Source organism: Elgaria multicarinata, chromosome 2, assembly GCF_023053635.1.
Source record: "Elgaria multicarinata webbii isolate HBS135686 ecotype San Diego chromosome 2, rElgMul1.1.pri, whole genome shotgun sequence".
Classification (NCBI taxonomy): domain Eukaryota; kingdom Metazoa; phylum Chordata; class Lepidosauria; order Squamata; family Anguidae; genus Elgaria; species Elgaria multicarinata.
The window spans coordinates 127,240,649-127,257,748 of record NC_086172.1 but is presented as its reverse complement, the minus strand read 5'-3'; the positions used below and the strand labels follow the sequence as shown (position 1 = coordinate 127,257,748).

General features: G+C 43.6%; 1 protein-coding gene across 1 annotated transcript in view; it reads right to left on the bottom strand.

Annotated features, from left to right (window-relative positions):
* Nucleotides 1-17,100, bottom strand: part of RGS6 (regulator of G protein signaling 6) — a gene marked incomplete at its 3' end in the record, with an annotated part of 266,689 nt that overhangs the window by 8,311 nt on the left and 241,278 nt on the right. The window contains exon 15 of the mRNA XM_063117616.1: nucleotides 12,111-12,297. Within this exon, the coding sequence (XP_062973686.1) occupies nucleotides 12,111-12,297 (187 nt within the window). The remainder of the gene's footprint in view (nucleotides 1-12,110; nucleotides 12,298-17,100) is intronic.

The following is a 17,100-nucleotide window of genomic DNA, read 5'->3' as shown; positions in this document are numbered from 1 at the left end:
ATCTGATCATCAAAAATGTTGTCAAACACAGCTATTGATTTACAAATGCCCTGATGTTCTCTACTGGTGGTGTAGCAAACAGACAGACATTTAAAACATTTGAAAACGTTTTATAAGAAAGTAGTGCAAAGATCTAGCAGTTGCCTCCAAAGGTCTGTAACTGAACTGTCCTATTTGGATTGGGACTGAAGAATTGAGGCACGTCTGTGCAGAAGCAACTGTACACACACAAATGGTGCTATGTGCATGCTCCCCGCCCCACACTTGTATCCAGCTTCTGGAGTTATACATAAGGTACCTATCAAGAATTGCACACATGCATAGCCCTAGTCTAGAAAGATCAACCACAAACAACAGCAACATGCTGGTAAAATGGCACCACCGAGAAAGGCAATATGTGATGGGAGAAAAAGAACTTGAGATATCAAAAATTCAAATGTAGGAGAAAGCAAAGTGGAGAGGTTCACCCATCCCTATTGACCACATATGAATTAGCTTTAAGAAGGCACATCTAGGGTGACCATATGGAAAGGAGGACAGGGCTCCTGTATCTGTAACGGTTGTACTGAAAAGGGAATTTCAGCAGGTGACATTTGTATGCATGCAGCACCTGGTGAAGTTCCCTCTTCATCATGACAGTTAAAGCTGCAGTTAAAGCTATTCTATTCCCAATGTCCTCTTGACCAGATACAAAAGAGGGCAGGGTTCCTACAGCTTTAACTGTCATGATGAAGAGGGCATTTCACCAGGTGCTGCATACATACAAATGTCACCTGCTGAAATTCCCTTTTCAGTACAACTGTTAAAGATACAGAAGCCCTGTCCTTCTTTCCATATGCTCACCCTAAATAGCACCATCATTGCCATTCTGCTGCTAGGTGTTGTTTTTTTTAAAAAAATGTTATAGTGTTAATTGTTTAATATTGTTACTAAGCATGGAATGCTAATGAAGAAAAGGACAAAGAAGGAAATTAGGCCCATGACTGGGAGCCAGCCAGCCTCTTCTCCGAGCGCAAATATTTAGGGACTCCTTTTCAAACAATGGTGTGTGTGGCACAAGTACTGCAGCGATCCATCCACACAACGTTGGCAGGAAAAAGCGCTCCTCTCCTCTGCAATTGGTGAAGAGCGCCTTCTGGCTCCCACCATTCCAGCATTGCTCTCGCTGCTGTACCTGAGAGAGCCGCTGTCCACAAAGGCTCCAATTTGAATGATAGCTTCAGTGATGGTTCAGCCTTCCGTACACAATGAATCCAGGCTGTGGGTAGGAAACTCTTATGATAACTGATTAGATCGATTAAAAACTGTCCCCCTATGGAGACGCCAATAATATCTGCTGATGCAACATGACTGCTAAAATATGTGGAGCCTGGAGCCCACAAAGGGAAGATGCAATTAGTGCTTGGTATTGAAAAACAGATGCGAGGGTGAAAAGATAGCCAAGCGCTTTGGGAAAGGCTGAGAGTGAAATAGGGGGAAATCAATGTAACTATTCTATTCCCACTGCCCTTCCGGATCCGCTCTAGTGTGCCCTATTGTCACTCGTTTTGTGTACATTGGGTCACAATTTAATGTGTCGGCGTTCTAAAAGATCTGAAACATCATTTTAAACCTAGCAGCTGGAGACAGGGCTTTTCAATCATCACACTGCCCTTGCTATCATTTTTTTTTTTGGATTAAAGTCTCCAGGATTTGGTAGAAAGGTGCCCTTCTCAGTGAAGCTCAGTGACTTAATTCTGGCAGTTTGAAGAGGCAGGACAAAATGGCTGCTTTTCTCTCGGTGGTGGCAGCTATAGCAGCAGCAGCACTGAGCGCCGCCATCTTGACATATTCCCATACAGCCCCATATCTTTGTGAGTCACCAATGAGCATTTATTTCTGATTTTAAAAGGGTAAAAGTCATATTAAAGTTTAACAACATTAAAGCTCACAAATCCAATGTCTTAAAAATTCCTAACTTTGCTATTTGGATTTATTTTAAAAAAATGTAGCTTGGGATGGAAACAGAAGATATTTTTCTGTCCCTGTCTCCTTCTCTTCATACAAAAGGCATATTACAGAATCCTGAAGGGAAGCGAGGAGGCCCAGAGAGACGTAAAGGGGCCTGACCTACCCAGACCTTAATGTAATTCTATCACTACTGAAGGTAACATCTGTTTCTACTGAAAATATAACTCAGCCCAGCTGGTCTCCCTCCTGCACCTTTTTTTCCCCTGGACTGGGGTGGGAAAAACTTTCTCTGTTAATTTTTTTTCTGTGCATCAAGTTGTGTTTAAAGGCACCAGAAAGGGAGGCTGCACAATCACATCGCTGAGCCAGAGGAAGCAGGTTCAAAGTCCCTACCAGGAGATGTAGTTCAGCAGTTTATAGCAGGGGAAGCTGGTGGCTCTCATTTTGGTGGGGCTGTGCTGTGGATCTATTCTTGGTTTTAGTCAGAACCAGCCAGAATTCTAAAGGAGCTACCCAAGGTGCTGAAACTGTTTTGAGGATAGGGTTTAGCACATGTAATAGGTTCTTTAGAGTTCTGGCTGGTTCTTACTGAAACCCAGAACGGATTCACAGTCTCACTGAAATCGGAGCCACCAGCCTCCACTGCTTTAGCTATTGCATCATTTGGTGGCCATGTAACCTTTTCCCTTTTCCACTCATAGAAATCTTATTGTTCATATAGCTCCCTCTAGTGCTTTAAGGATCTAGGAAGCTGGCTTGTATCAGGTCAGACCCATCTAGTCCAGTATTTGCCCATCTAGTCCAGTACTGTTTATTCAGGCCGGCAGCGGCTCTACAAGGTTACCAGCAGAGGTCTTCCATTTCACCCACTAACTTTTAGTACAGCATGGGAAAGACACAGGAGCTAACAAAAAAAACTACAAAAACCGGTGTTTCCCCCTTCCTGCCTCCTGAAATTAAAGGCTTTTCTACATGAGGCATTTATCAAGCACTTGTCATTCCCTATTCACAGTTGTTTACAGGTTCTTTAGATGATGTTGTTACCCTCCAGTTTCGCTTCTGTACTTAAAGAGTACTTTCAGAAAGGCTTTTTTTTAGAGCGGGGAAAATGCGGTATTTATTTGTAAAAGTGAACGAAACTGGTTTTCCTCATGTATGTGTGCTATTCTGCTATAGCACAGTGCCACCTAGAGGTTATGTAACAGAAAAGTTCTTCATGTAGTGCTTGGATCTCAATTCTGTGAGAAAACCGAAAGTAGATACAGTGGATTAACAGCCTCGTGTAGAAAAGCTTTTTCCAACTAAATAAAAGCACAATCCTATGCATGTTTAGACAGAAAAAAGTCCTACAACTCTCAGCATGCTCCAGTTTGTCACCTGTCTAAACATGTATAGGATTGCTTCCTAGCTTACTAATCTCTCTCTCTCTCTCTCTCTCTCTCTCACTCACTCACTCACTCACTCACACACACACACCCCTCCAGCCTGAATAGCACTACAGAGCCAGATCTATACCAAGCAGGATATAGCACTATGAAAGCAGTATGAAAGCGATACATGGCATGTGTCGATGGGCCCCAACAGTTGTCAGTGCACTTCAATACCGCTATAAAGCAGTAGTGTGGCTCCTGCCTTTTATATACTGCTTTCATACCGCTTTCATGGTGGAATATCCTGCTTGGTGTAGATCTGCCCCTGGATGGCTGAACAGGAATGGTCCTTTTAAAGGCTGGGGATACATGGCAAGATTTGGTTGTATGTGCTACTTATCATAGAATAATGGAATAGCAGAGTTGGAAGGGGCCTATAAGGCCATCGAGTCCAACCCCCTGCTCAATGCAGGATTCCACCTCAAACATACCCAACAGATGGTTGTCCAGCTGCCTCTTGAAGGCCTCTAGTGTGGGAGAACCCACAACCTCCCTAGGTAACTGGTTCCATTGTTGTACTGCTCTAACAGTCAGGAAGGTTTTCCTGATGTCCAAACTGAGAGGAAATCACACAGCTATCATGGCTGACGCCTGAGTAGGAGGGGAATAAAAGTAAAGATACAACTTGTCATTTCTAATATCCGTTGCTAGACGCATCCTCCATAAATTTGTCCAATCCATCTTGGAAGCATTTTAACCTGTTGGACATACCAATATATTTTTGGCAATGAGTTCCATAAGATAATTAAGGGTTAGTATTAGGTTATGAAGAAATACATCTTTTTGACAAACCTCCTAAACCATAGCCCCATTTCTGAATATGGTCAGAAAGATTCATTACATAGGGTCACACTACGTAATGCTCAGTTGTGTGATTATCTTCCCCAAGATTTTTTGTTTTGTTTTTAAGCCTAAGCAGCTGCCGGAAACAACAATCTGGAACAGAAATTCTCTCTGGGAGGGGAGGAAGGAACTCTAATTTCTTTCTCTATGGGTCATTTTTCTTATCCAAATTGTCTCTTTCCATCTATTTTTCACCTGGGGGGGGGGGAGATACCAGTACTTCAGGAAAAAGATATTTCCTTCTTTCTTTTGTTTATGCACTGCCCATCATGATGTTGGATTTCAGGGCAATATACAACATAAAAGATCAATAACATTCACAATGTCAATGACAAGTTGTAGGATTTTTAGCCACTGTAGTAATTTGTGTTGTGTTTTTGTCAAGGACTGGTTGGGCACTGCAATATGGCTGCATTTGTAATAATAAATTGTACAGAAAAAATGTCAGAAGTTCTGCTGATGATCAAGCAAAACACAAAAGTGGAAATAAATCAATTACAAAAGACTGAGAGGAAATCACACAGCTATCATGGCTGACGCCTGAGTAGGGGGGAAGTAAAAGTAAAGATATAGCAACCCGCCTGCCCCCTTTGCCTCTTTCCCCTGGTACATGCCATGTCTTTGGAAAGAAATGAAGGACATGCACTGTGAATTTTCTTGAAACCAACAGAAAGGAACAGAAAACAACAACCCTGAAACCCAGATGGGAAATGTGGGAGGCAGGATAAGATGGAGGCCGTCTTGATAAGGCACCTGCTCCAAATCAATGCAGTGCAAGAAGATCTCAAGCTTCTCTTTCTCCCACAGCAACTGAGCAGCAATGACCCTGGCTAGGTCACAGGGTGGCAGCCAGCCAACTAGGGCCTTGGGAATGCTAGACAAGGATGCTGGCAACTTTATCAAATAGCACAACTTTATCTCAGACCTCAGCACTGGGTACTTGATAGCGCTTAGCAGAAACAAAACAAAGCCAAAAATCATCCCTATTTTCTTTTCAGCGTGCAAATCTGGGATTCTGCCCTCTCCTTCCCGCCCCTTGCAGGTCCATGAGGAAAAAACTGTTGAAAAAGATGTTGATCTTATAATATATCCCAAAAAGCTACTGCAGGGTTATATAACTCACAACCCACCAACCTCAGTGCAGTCCACCTGCAGGCCTGGCACCAGCAACTGCAGAGGGAATCACCGTTGTTGATGCTCCTGTTCTAAGTCCCCTTTTCAGGTGCTCCAATGAGCACTAGTTCGCCACCACTATGATTGCCCACAACGCCCCAGAGCAACACTGTGTCACTCTGGCGTATTATGGGCAATTATAATGGCAGCCGCTTGGTGCTCAACAGGACCACCATTATTATCATCACTTCCTGAAGACCATGTCCTCTTGTCCCTTATGGGGGGAGGAAGCCCACCTATGGGCATGGGAGGGGAGCTCCACCAACAGCATGGGAGGCCCACCAGAAGGATCTATACTTCAGCCCCCCACCCCCACCCCACACACACCTGGAGCTACCCCTATCCATCAGCCATGTATGAGAGCCCATTAAAGGCTCAATAAACCCCTTGTTTCTGTTGCCTGCCTAGGACTACAAAATAGGGGTTGACAAGCGCCTGTCAGATCACAATAAGGTGGCCACTTACACATTGCCAAAAAAGAGGGAATGCATCACAAAAAAGAGGACCAAGGAAGATGTTATTTTGCATAACCTTTATATATGCTAATTTATATGTAAATGTTGAAATAATTGCTATTTTGAAAATAGAACTGCAATACATTTCACCATAGTGGAGAAGACGGACTGGATTTTCTCTGTGCATGTTCAGTCTGCTGTCCAGGTGCTAACTGTCGATGGGCAGCATCAAGACCCTGGCTCTTTGACTTTAAACCAGACTTGACAGCCCATCAAATAGACGACACCATCAAGAAGAGAGCTGTCCTTTTGCAGCTCTCCAAAATAAAGAACTTATTGTCTATAAAGCAGGACACATAATCTCCCTAGATCAAAATAGATGGCTGAAGACCTGTGTTCAGCTTGGTGAATCACATATTGTGCAGGCCGCACAGGAGATCTTTAGGCCTTGAAGGCCCTCCCCCGAAATGCTGTATTCTGGGGTAGACAATGTGGTGTCCCTGGGCAACAATGTTCCCCCAGACATCTTCTTTGGTGCCCACCAGGGCACCCTACATCTGCCAATATTTATTTTAAAATATTTTTGTAGTTTTTTTGTACTGACAGCTGGGATTGCTTCAAAAAGAAGTGGGAGCTACTAGCTGCTGCCATCTTAATTTCCCATGAATGGCTCTGGGCAGGTTACTTGGCCGTTGTGACTACCCACACATTTCATGGTTGTGCCCAAGCCAGCTTCTCCAATTTCCAAATGTGCCCATGGGCTCAAAAGGTTACTTACCCCTATTATATACTCTCATGATCCGGCACACCCTCCCACTGCATTCTTGAACATTTTCTACTTTTAATCTACCACTGCCTGGCATGTGTTGTTGGATTAAAAGCACTCACTGTTTGACTGCAGCTACATCGCAGAAGAAAAAGGATCCCACTTTCTGTTTCCAAATAGACTACAGAGACCGTGCCTAGGCTTGTACTACGTTGCCACCTCAATGGTAAAACACTCCAGTTCAGGTCATGTGCAAAGCATGTTGCACACAAACTAGGGGTTGGCAAAGTTAAAGTGAGGATAGGACATGGGCAAGCACCCAGACATCCCCTTGTCCTGGGTGCTTTAAAAGATCTTTGTGTGTTGAGTGCAAAGATCTCAATAGGGGCTTGTGTGCATGTTTGGCTCAAACCCTGAAGGATATGCAGCTGGTTACAATCTATGCAAAGGCCCAGCAGAAGGGTGTCAATCCTGAGAAGCCCCCCCCCCAAACTATTGAATGCCTGCCTGTTGCTATTTTAAAGATTTTACTCAGTAACCTTATCACTAGCCAAGATCTGATTTAAAACTGCCACATCCTTAACCTCCCAGTGTATTCCTCTGCGAAGAGCACGCTGCCCACAAGCTTAAATCTGCAGTGGAAAGATGGTGATTTTTGTGGCAGCTTGGGGTTTGGTCCCCTCCGCTGATATTCAAGAGGGGGAGTTAAGGGACAGGATGTGGCTTTCTTCAAGCAGCCTACAATAGCAAACATTCGACATTACAACAATAACTTGTCAGTACAGTAGGCTACATTCCAGAAAGTGTCAGCACGATGATATATTTTGTCAGGTCTTTGGGGAGTTTTAAGTGAAAAACATATGCGGAAGTATAAGAGATGTGGAGCTATATTCCATGAAAGCCAGGGCAAAACCTCATTGTGGGTGTGTGCTTTGGCTGCGGTGTAATTCTCAGAACTGATCTACCATCTGGGCTTGCCGTAGGTCTGTTTATCGGGGTGGGAGACTTGTAATGCTCAGTGTGTGTTGTTTTAAGCCCACTAAGGAGATGGATTGTATATCATAAAGCCACAGTTGCGCTGCCTCTGAGCCGACGGTACAGATTAACCTCTCGAATGATGCATTTCTCTCTCATGCATTTTGGGGAAATCCTATTTTACTGTGCATGCTTAAAAACCATCTGTGTTCTTATGGGCGTGGTGGCCTTCAGAAGTGGCAGGAATGATTCAGCCCTTTGCTTCCCATACTGAAAGAAAACACCAATTCAATCACTCAACAATGGCTGTCATTATAATCGGTACGGGATAAATAGTTGCTTTTGCTATCAAGTGGTAAGGCTTTGTTTCCACCTAAACACTCCTCCGGCCTCTGCTGCCTTGAACTGCAAGCAGAGCTAAAGTTACTTAGGGCACAATCCTATGCATGTTTAGACAGAAAAAAATGCTGGGAGTGGTAGGACTCCCCCCACCCCTCTAAACCTGCACAGCATTGCGCCTTTAATATCCCTGGGCTCCAGTCACCCAGAGGTGCCTAGAAAAGGAAGCAAGAAGAAACTGTGAATTTCCTGATTAACACCTTTTGCTTGGATTTGCTTAAACCTCTACCTATATCTATGATCCTGCCTGTACTATACGCTTGTTTCTCTTCTCCTTTCCTTTGCCCTGTCCTTTCCTTTGAGCCTGTAAGATCATTTCTGAATCTCACCCAGCCCTGGATTTCTGCCTGCTTCCAAACCTCAGGTCTTCCTGGCCCTCTTGACGTAGCTACACTGTTTATGTTTTGATATGTTCCTAATCAAACAGGCATGGATTTGCAAAGCATACGCACCTGCCATGCATAAGGCTAAAGGCAGATCTGTCAGTTTTGATTTCTCTCAGTTTCTCATTTTTCCAGTGTTAAATTCAGCTGATCTCAAACTTTTGAGAATTTATCCAGTCTTTACTTTGTTTCATCCCAAACTTTGAGATTTTTTAAAAAGTTCACATGAAAATTCAAAAGCATTTTGGGCACATTTGTCAGAATACATGCATTTTTGTGTACATTTTTGCCTAATATACACATTTTTTGCAAGCAGATTTCCTACTATAATGCATTTTTGAACATTATTTTGTCTATGTTTGCATTCTTCGAGTAGAGAACTCTACTGCAACATTTGAATAAGTGTGAAACTTGATGGATAATAGAGTTTCTGTTCACCTAGTGAACTGAAGGTGCAATATTAGATAAGTTTGCATTAAAATGTGAACCAAACGAATCACACCCTCACCTCTACATAAGTCTGCAATTATTACTTTAGTTTTTCTATGCAGATCCTTTTTTGTGGCAGGTATAAGTATCTATTTACTGAAATTCATCCCATTGTACCTGCTGCTCCATGCATACGGTGATAATGACTTAAATGCACAGTAGAAATTGTGGCTGCTTGCAACAGAGATACGTATGTGAATCTGAGATGTCCAATTAAATTCCCTAAGTGGGATCAGAACTCTGCTTCTATGAATAAACTCCATAGGACAATACGTGGTTCAAGTTTCTGAAAGCGTATGATGTATTTGAAAAAGGGTGCTTATCACTGCCACTTTTGTTTTGAAGGGGAAGAGGTGATCAAACAGTAAATGGCAACCTCCCCTCCTTTCTCTGCCCTGCAGCAAAGCTAAAAAATAGCACGGGGGACGCCCCCCAGCCAGAACACCCCCTCGAGCCTCCCCCCTCCTTCGAACGCTGCTATTTCTGGGATGAGGGGTGGGGAGTAGGGAGGTGTGTAAACAAGAGGAAGCAGCACTCTCCTAAGCCCCCCTCCATGCTCACCTGTCTAGACAACACAGCAGGGTGGACTGGGCCCATAGTGTTGCCTAGAGAGAAAGAGAGAACAGCTGTGCCTGCCTGCTCTCTTTCTAGATACTACTCCATACAGTGTTGCTCATGTAAAGTGCAGCCCCTGAATGCATAGGCTCAATCTGGAAATACATACCCACCAAACTCAAGATAATGACCATGTGGATTGGATCTACTGACATTGGATTCTACATGTGCAGGCCTCTATTCAAGCACGATGTCCAATGAGCAGGTTTCAGGCAAAGCAGACAGACAAGCACGTTCCTGATCTTTCATAACATGAATATTCTACACTGGTATATCTAGGGCTAAACGTAAGTTGCCTGCAGTTTACTGGAGGGCTAACGTTAAAAATCAACAATGTACAATGAAACATTTTGTCCCCTCCTATCCAAGGATTTTCACATTGTTTATTCTCTTTCTCACCCTGCAGTTTTAATATAATACTCTCCGATCTTTCCTACCACACCAGTGTTTTTTTTGAGCTAATTATGCCTGGCTTACCGCACAGGAATGTGGTGTGTGTGTGTGTACTCTTGTGGGAACTTAGGGCTTAATTTGAGCCAGGGCGTGCCGGGTCTCCCTCTTGAAATCTATGCTCAGTGCCAAGGTTCAGCCTCAGAAAATGTGACATGTCATAATAATATCTTTGCACTGGCATCTTCTGCTAAAGAAGGACAAGCTCATAGGTCCTGCTATGAGCAATTTCAAACATTAAGGGGTATAGAGAAGTGCCCCAGCAGTGGTAGGGTGACCATATGAAAAGTAGGACAGGGCTCCTGTATCTTTAACAGTTGTATTGAAAAGGAAATTTCAGCAGGTGTCATTTGTATATATGGAGAACCTGGTGAAATTTCCTCTTCATCACAACGATTAAAGCTGCAGGTGCCCTGCCCTCTTTTAAATCTGGCCACTCTAGTATAGCTCCTGCACCTTTAACTGTTGTTGTTGTTGTTGTTGTTGTTGTTGTTGTTGTTGTTATTATTATTATTATTATTATTATTTGTATCCCGCCTTTTGCCCAATGCTGGGCCTCAAGGCGGCCTTACAAAGTTTAAAATATACATGGGGGGGGGAGGGAAACAAAACCATAAACAATTAAAAAATACACAACAAAATTATAAAACATTAACATAGATGGAGGGCTGGATTATTCTCCAAAGGCCTGCTTGAACAAAAAAGTTTTAGCCTGCTTCCGAAAGCCCATCAAGGAGGGAGCCAGCCTAGCTTCCCCAGGAAGAGAGTTCCAGAGCACCGGAGCAGCCACCGAGAAGGCCCTCTCCCATGTTCCCACCAAGCGCACCTGTGAAGATGGTGGGACTGAAAGAAGGCCTTCTCCAGAAGATCTCAAAGCACGGGCAGGCTCATAAGGGAGAATACGTTCTTTCAAATAACCTGGACCCGAACCATATAGAGCTTTATAGGTCATAACCAGCACTTTGAATTGTGCCCGGAAACAGACTGGAAGCCAGTGGAGCTGTTTTAACAGGGGAGTTGTGTGCTCCCTGTAACCAGCCCCGGTCAACAATCCGGCTGCAGCTCTTTGAACCAGCTGGAGTTTCCGAACACTCTTCAAAGGCAGCCCCACGTAGAGCGCGTTACAGTAATCCAATTGGGATGTAACTAAGGCATGTGTCACCGTGGCCAGGCCCGACATCTCTAGGAACGGGCGCAGCTGGCGCACTAGCTTTAACTGTACAAATGAACTCCTGGCCACCACCGAAACCTGGGCATCCAGGCTCAGGGCTGAATCCAGATGTACACCCAAGCTGCGGACCTGCGTCTTCAGGGGGAGTGTAACCCCATCCAACACAAGCTGAATCCCTATTCCCTGATCTGCCTTTCGACTGACCAGGAGCACCTCTGTCTTATCTGGATTAAGCTTCAATTTGTTCACCCTCATCCAATCCATTACTGCCAACAAACAGCGGTTTAGCACAGAAACTGCTTCCTTGGAATTGGGTGGAAAGGAGTAGTAGAGTTGGGTGTCATCAGCGTACTGGTGGCACCGCACCCCACAACTCCGGATAACCTCTCCCAACGGTTTCATGTATATGTTAAATAGCATGGGAGACAAAACAGAGCCCTGAGGGACTCCACAGGCCAATGGCCAAGGAGTCGAACAGGAGTCCCCCAGTACCACCTTCTGGGTCCGTCCATCCAGGAAGGAATGGAGCCACTGTAAAACAGTGCCTCCAAGACCCATCCCAGCAAGGCGGCCCAGAAGGATACCATGGTCGATGTTGTGATGAAGACGGAATTTCACTAGGTTCTCCATATATACAAATAACACCTGCTGAAATTTCCTTTTCTATGCAACTGTTAAAGATACAGGAGCCCTGTCCTCCTTTTCATATGGTCACCCTAAGCAGTGGGGTGGAGGATCAATGGTTTTCCAAATAGAAGCCCTTTCTTTTTCATGATAAGGAACAAATACATCCAAAGCCTTGTGGATTCTGTTAATTAGCTAGGTTTGGTTGCAAATCCAATAGAGAATAATTTCAAAATGTAACCAGCTCTTGTATTTCTGCCACTGACTAACCTTTAAAAGCACCCATTCTTCTTGCCCAACCTGAAATTCTTGCCCAACCTGAAATTCAAATGTTACATCTACTCTTTTGTTCTAATGCACTATTAGGAAGGACACCCAAATCCGAACCTGTGCATCTTCATATGTGTACCTCCCTGGGTCTTTGACATTTTGGCTGGTTATCTCATAGCTGTGAGAGTCCAGGTTGATGGCACTCTGGGCCCCAGGAGCTAGGAACTCTTGCCAGATATCTTCCACTCTGGTAGCTACATCTTGCAATGGTTGTTTTTTGAGATCTTGGACAGCCAACCAAAACCTGTATTGAGGCAAAAGGAGGAGGAAGAGGTGGAGAAAATCAAATAGTTAATCTATTTACAGCAGGGATGAACAACCGTTTTGACCCCAAGGGCCACATCTGATGTTGGCTTGGGATTCAGACATACTTATATATGTGTGCGCACACATTCCAACAATCTTGATAGGCATCACTCTTTCCTCCCTTCTGGCAGCACTAGAGAAAGAGCAAATATGGTTGAGAATGGATGCTTCTGAGGGAGGGAATTAGGTAGCCACAGCACCAGGGCAGCTATGGGAGGCACATTTCAGGTCTTGTCTTATGCAGCCACTTGGCTGCTCATTTTGTACTGCTGATTTATGGCACAGCAGCTGATATTTTGTATAGCCAATATTCAGATTATATTAAATGCAAGCAAACTGCACTAATGCATTGGCATTTAATATAGTCTGAAAGAACCAAAACTCACTAGGAAAATGGATCTCTTAATACTTTTGCATTTGCAGGGCATTTGATCACTTTTTGTATCACATATAGATGCTGTTAATGTGGGAGAAAATTCAGAACAGAAAATGAATCTACACTGCAAGTAACATAGATTTTACATTCGTATTAAGAACTGATTAAAAACATTGTGGATTAAAGTCTCATACGTAAAATGTCTTTATTCATGATAAAACTTCTGAATTTTTTTTAAAAAAAACTTTTCTGTTCACGTTTGCGATTGCTGCTTTCTCTGTGCAAAAAGGAAAACTGTAGAAATCGAGCAGCAATTGAATGTGAAATTTGCGCAAATCCCCCCAAATTTGCACATATACCCTAACAAGTGGGGATTTCAGCCTGCAGTGGGAAATGTGCGCCAACTCCAACTAGAAAAGTTGTGCAAATCAAATGCAAGCCCATGTGTAGCAATTAACAAACATTTTTAGCAGACATGGGCTCGCGCCTTCATTCGAGGCTTCAAACTGGGCATGCTTGCATGCTCCGTTGGCAAAAACAAAATTCTCACCCATCGCTATTGTATGCAAGGAGATAAGAAAATATGGTGTGTGGTATTTGATCTGTAATGGATCATTCACACATGTGAGTCACCAAGAGGTGATTGCATATGTGTGAACCGTATGCAATCACCTCTTGATGATAACTCATTGGAGGCTTCTATGCTGCGTATATCTGGATGGTAATGCTTTTAAGAGCAGCTTAAGTAATGCAGGCGGTCAAAGAGCCAGATCAGTCCACCAGATGACCCTCTCTCCTTATTCTCCAATGAGAGTTCTTTGTTTCTCTAACCATGAACCTGAGCCATGTTGCTACTGAAAAATATATTTCCCACTTAGTTACGACATTTGGCCGAAGCTTGCAAAGATTTCTCTTTTAGTACATACACACATACAAGGAACAGTTTCTATATGCTGCTACTTCCTGTTCTTAATAATCTCTCAAACCAGCAAGCGGCATGAAAGCCATCTGTGACAAGCTCTGTTGGGCTGTGCCACAGTTGCCTTTCAAAACCGCCTGTAGTTTGATTGACTGTCCATTCCGGTTCTCCTCCTCCATAGCCATGGCAACCAAAAAGAAAGAGCAAGGAGGAGAAGCCATTCAAGAAATGGAGCACCCCAACAATCAACTGCAGCGCAGCCCACTCTTGGGACCCACAGTTTATGTAGACCCATTATGAGGGCCTGAAATCAAAACAACAGGCATTTAACCTAGGCTAAATACACCATCATGTAACCTCATGAGTGTGTAATGTGATAAGTAAACTGTATGAAAAAGAGGGTCCCCAAAGGGGTGCTGTTTATTAGTTGTTTCTTTTTAATGTCGGTATTTTAGTGTGCTTTTAATTAATTAATTTATTATATTTATTTAAATTTATTTTAGGCCACCTTTATGAGTAGAACCCTCTTGAAGTGACATACAAGATAAAAAAAATACAAAAGTATACAATAGGCAATAAATAAACATACAATAAAATATTATAAAACAATATAAAACAGTTGTTTTAACTGATTGTTTTCAGTGATGTGGTTATGTTTTGATTGTGTTACATTTTTATCATACTATTATTGGTTGCCTTGAACACTATTTTTAGTCGAAAGGCAGGGTATAAATGAAATAAACAAATAAAATGAACTTCCACTGAGGTTCTGTTTGCAGACTCAATGGGGTAAGGAGTGAAAATGGTGACAGTTCAGGGTGGTATCAGGTATGGAAAACCCTCCGCAAATAGGACAAATCTGCACAGCTATTTCAGAGGCTGCCCTGTTCTGTAAAGGCAGAACAGCCTGAGGAAAAGGACGCGTAGCCAGAGGAAAACATTCATCATGGCATTCTCATTCCAGACAGCACACGGTTGTGACAGGGGCAGGCAGGACATAATGTAAACCTAAGACAACAGGCACCGCTGTGACTGAGGATTACAGCAACCGAGACAAAGAGGACACAGATCTCAAATAAACAACCAAAAAGAAAACATTTACAAATAGCAAATACCATCACAGGTTTCTGTAAAAAGAAGGAAATCTGTTTCTCAGATTTTAATACTAGCAACAATCATAAATTGAGTTGTACTTGTTACTAATCAAATATCATGCTGATTGTTATCAGCAATGATGTCTACAACAGAAGGTCTCGGTTCAAAGAGAAAGCCAGTTACTGAGGAGCTCAGCCGTGCTCTTTTTAAGTATCAACCTAGCAACATTCCCACTAGCATGAAGGGTATGACTCAGCTCTTTGAGCTTGGGGGGAAAAACCCTCCCTCAGGTAAACAACAAGAGAAACCTACAAGGACTTAAAGTGTTCAGTCAATGTGTGGCTTTGGGAAGGCCAACATAAACATGAGCCAGGGCTCCCTCTGTCACCCAATACACCCTTCTCCCTTTTCTGTTATTTTACGTTTGGTTTAATTGGGGATCCATGGGGAATGCAAGACTTGGCAGTGCCCATGTTCCCCCGTCAAGCCTTCACCAGCAAAAAGGCTACTAAAGGGACTTGACAGGGCTCCCTTTTCCCTCAGGCCCCAACCATAGAAGCAACCATGGTGTCCGGGGGGCTGTCTTCACGGCGCTGGATCAGTGTTGCTTCCCTCTCAAACCCAGCGCTTTCCCTCTCCTGGGGTGGCAAAACTGAGGAGGGAGTGTGGGGTTTCTGGGTGACCATCCAGGTACTGGAGCCACCACCCCCTCTTCCCGGTGGAAGGGGACCAATTCCTGGTTGCCTTCCACTGGGCCCTGCTCCAGGTTGACGTCAGATGGCAGAAACACCACACTAATGGCGTTCAGTTTGAAAAAGTTGGGGTAAATCCCCAACTTTTTCAAACTGCAGCATCACAGGGAAGCCCCGTGGTGGCTGCGAAGCTGCACTTGTGTTGTCTAACCGATGCAGCACAGATCCACAGCCATTGTGGGGCTTTCTCCGCATATAGACAGCCCCCTCGTGCCAAGGATCATCTTGTCCTGGTGCCAAGAATGATCTTCTGAGCATTCCTCAGAAGAAGCCCCCCTTTCCTCTGCTCTATGAGAGGTAATATATGTCTTCCTCTAACTCTATTCAACCCCAATCTCTTTCAGTAAGATAACCATGCTGCCAAGAGTGCTATTTATATCCTGATCTCTCCCTCTCTAACCCACGTAGGATGTGTATGCGTATCTGTGAACCTGTTGCCCTCCTCCTATTTGGCAATAGGCTCATCCTTTCCCTACCTCCCCTTAGAATTAACCAAAGAATTCCCAGTCCAAGCTGAATGCTGCCTGCGTAAACAACCTTTCATTTCTGACATGACCTCGCATATTAATCAATTTGTTTTGTTCTTTAATAAAACTGTACATTCTTGATGCTAAGCTCTAGTCCATTGTCTGACAGCTAATTCCCCTTGCTATGTGTAACCTTCCTGTGGCATGCCATGACTCTTAGTTAAAGACCCCCCAAAACATGTGATCCTCCTGTACACATGAACATTAACCATGTGGATGAGGACACATGGAAACACCACAGCACTATGCTTTGTCTTCTGCTTTTGCCCTCCTCTCAAGAAGCATCTATGTACCCAGCGCATATTTAATGTTTACTTTAATACAACATGAAGTGATAGACTGCCCTCTGTGGACTGTTTCCTTTGAATTCAATGAGCCTAATTTTGTAGCCTCCACAAAGACATTCAAGTCATCGAACCCAGTGGAACTATTTGTGAGAACAATAGTCAAAGCAAATCAGAATGTGGCAGAAATATGTTCTATTTAATATCACCCTCTTATATGACCACTGCTGAGTGTCTCCTGAAGATAACCATGTGGTGCTATTTATATCACCTGGAAGGGAGAACATTTTCCTTTGTTCCAAATTATTCTAATAGTTGTTTTGAAAGCACACCTTCCAAAAAGTTTTTTTTAAATATACAAATACCTCTGTGAGTGGGAGGGAAAATTCACAGTGTTGAGTGAGGGGTAGGGAGAATTCACAGGTTGGGGAAATCCAACATTGGCCCTGTTCAGAAGACACCTTAAACCACAGCTTTAAACATGGTGAATAAGGCTTTTTGCTGTGGTTTAAGGTGTCTTCTGAACAGGACCATAGTGTGAGCAGACCTCTACTTGTGGAATAGAATTCCCCCCTTGCTCTTCTCCTCACTGCATCCTCCCGTGCAACCCTAAATCTGCTCTAGTGGGTTGCCCAATCTTCTGGAACATATTTTGGGGGGGGCGGGGGTATATGGCTGGCTGCAGGTGATAGGACAAATCTATTCCAATAGCTTTGCATTCCACTGGAAATGGCCACCATTGGCTCCAATCCACAGACTGCATTTTCCACTGAGAGGGTCTCTGCTAT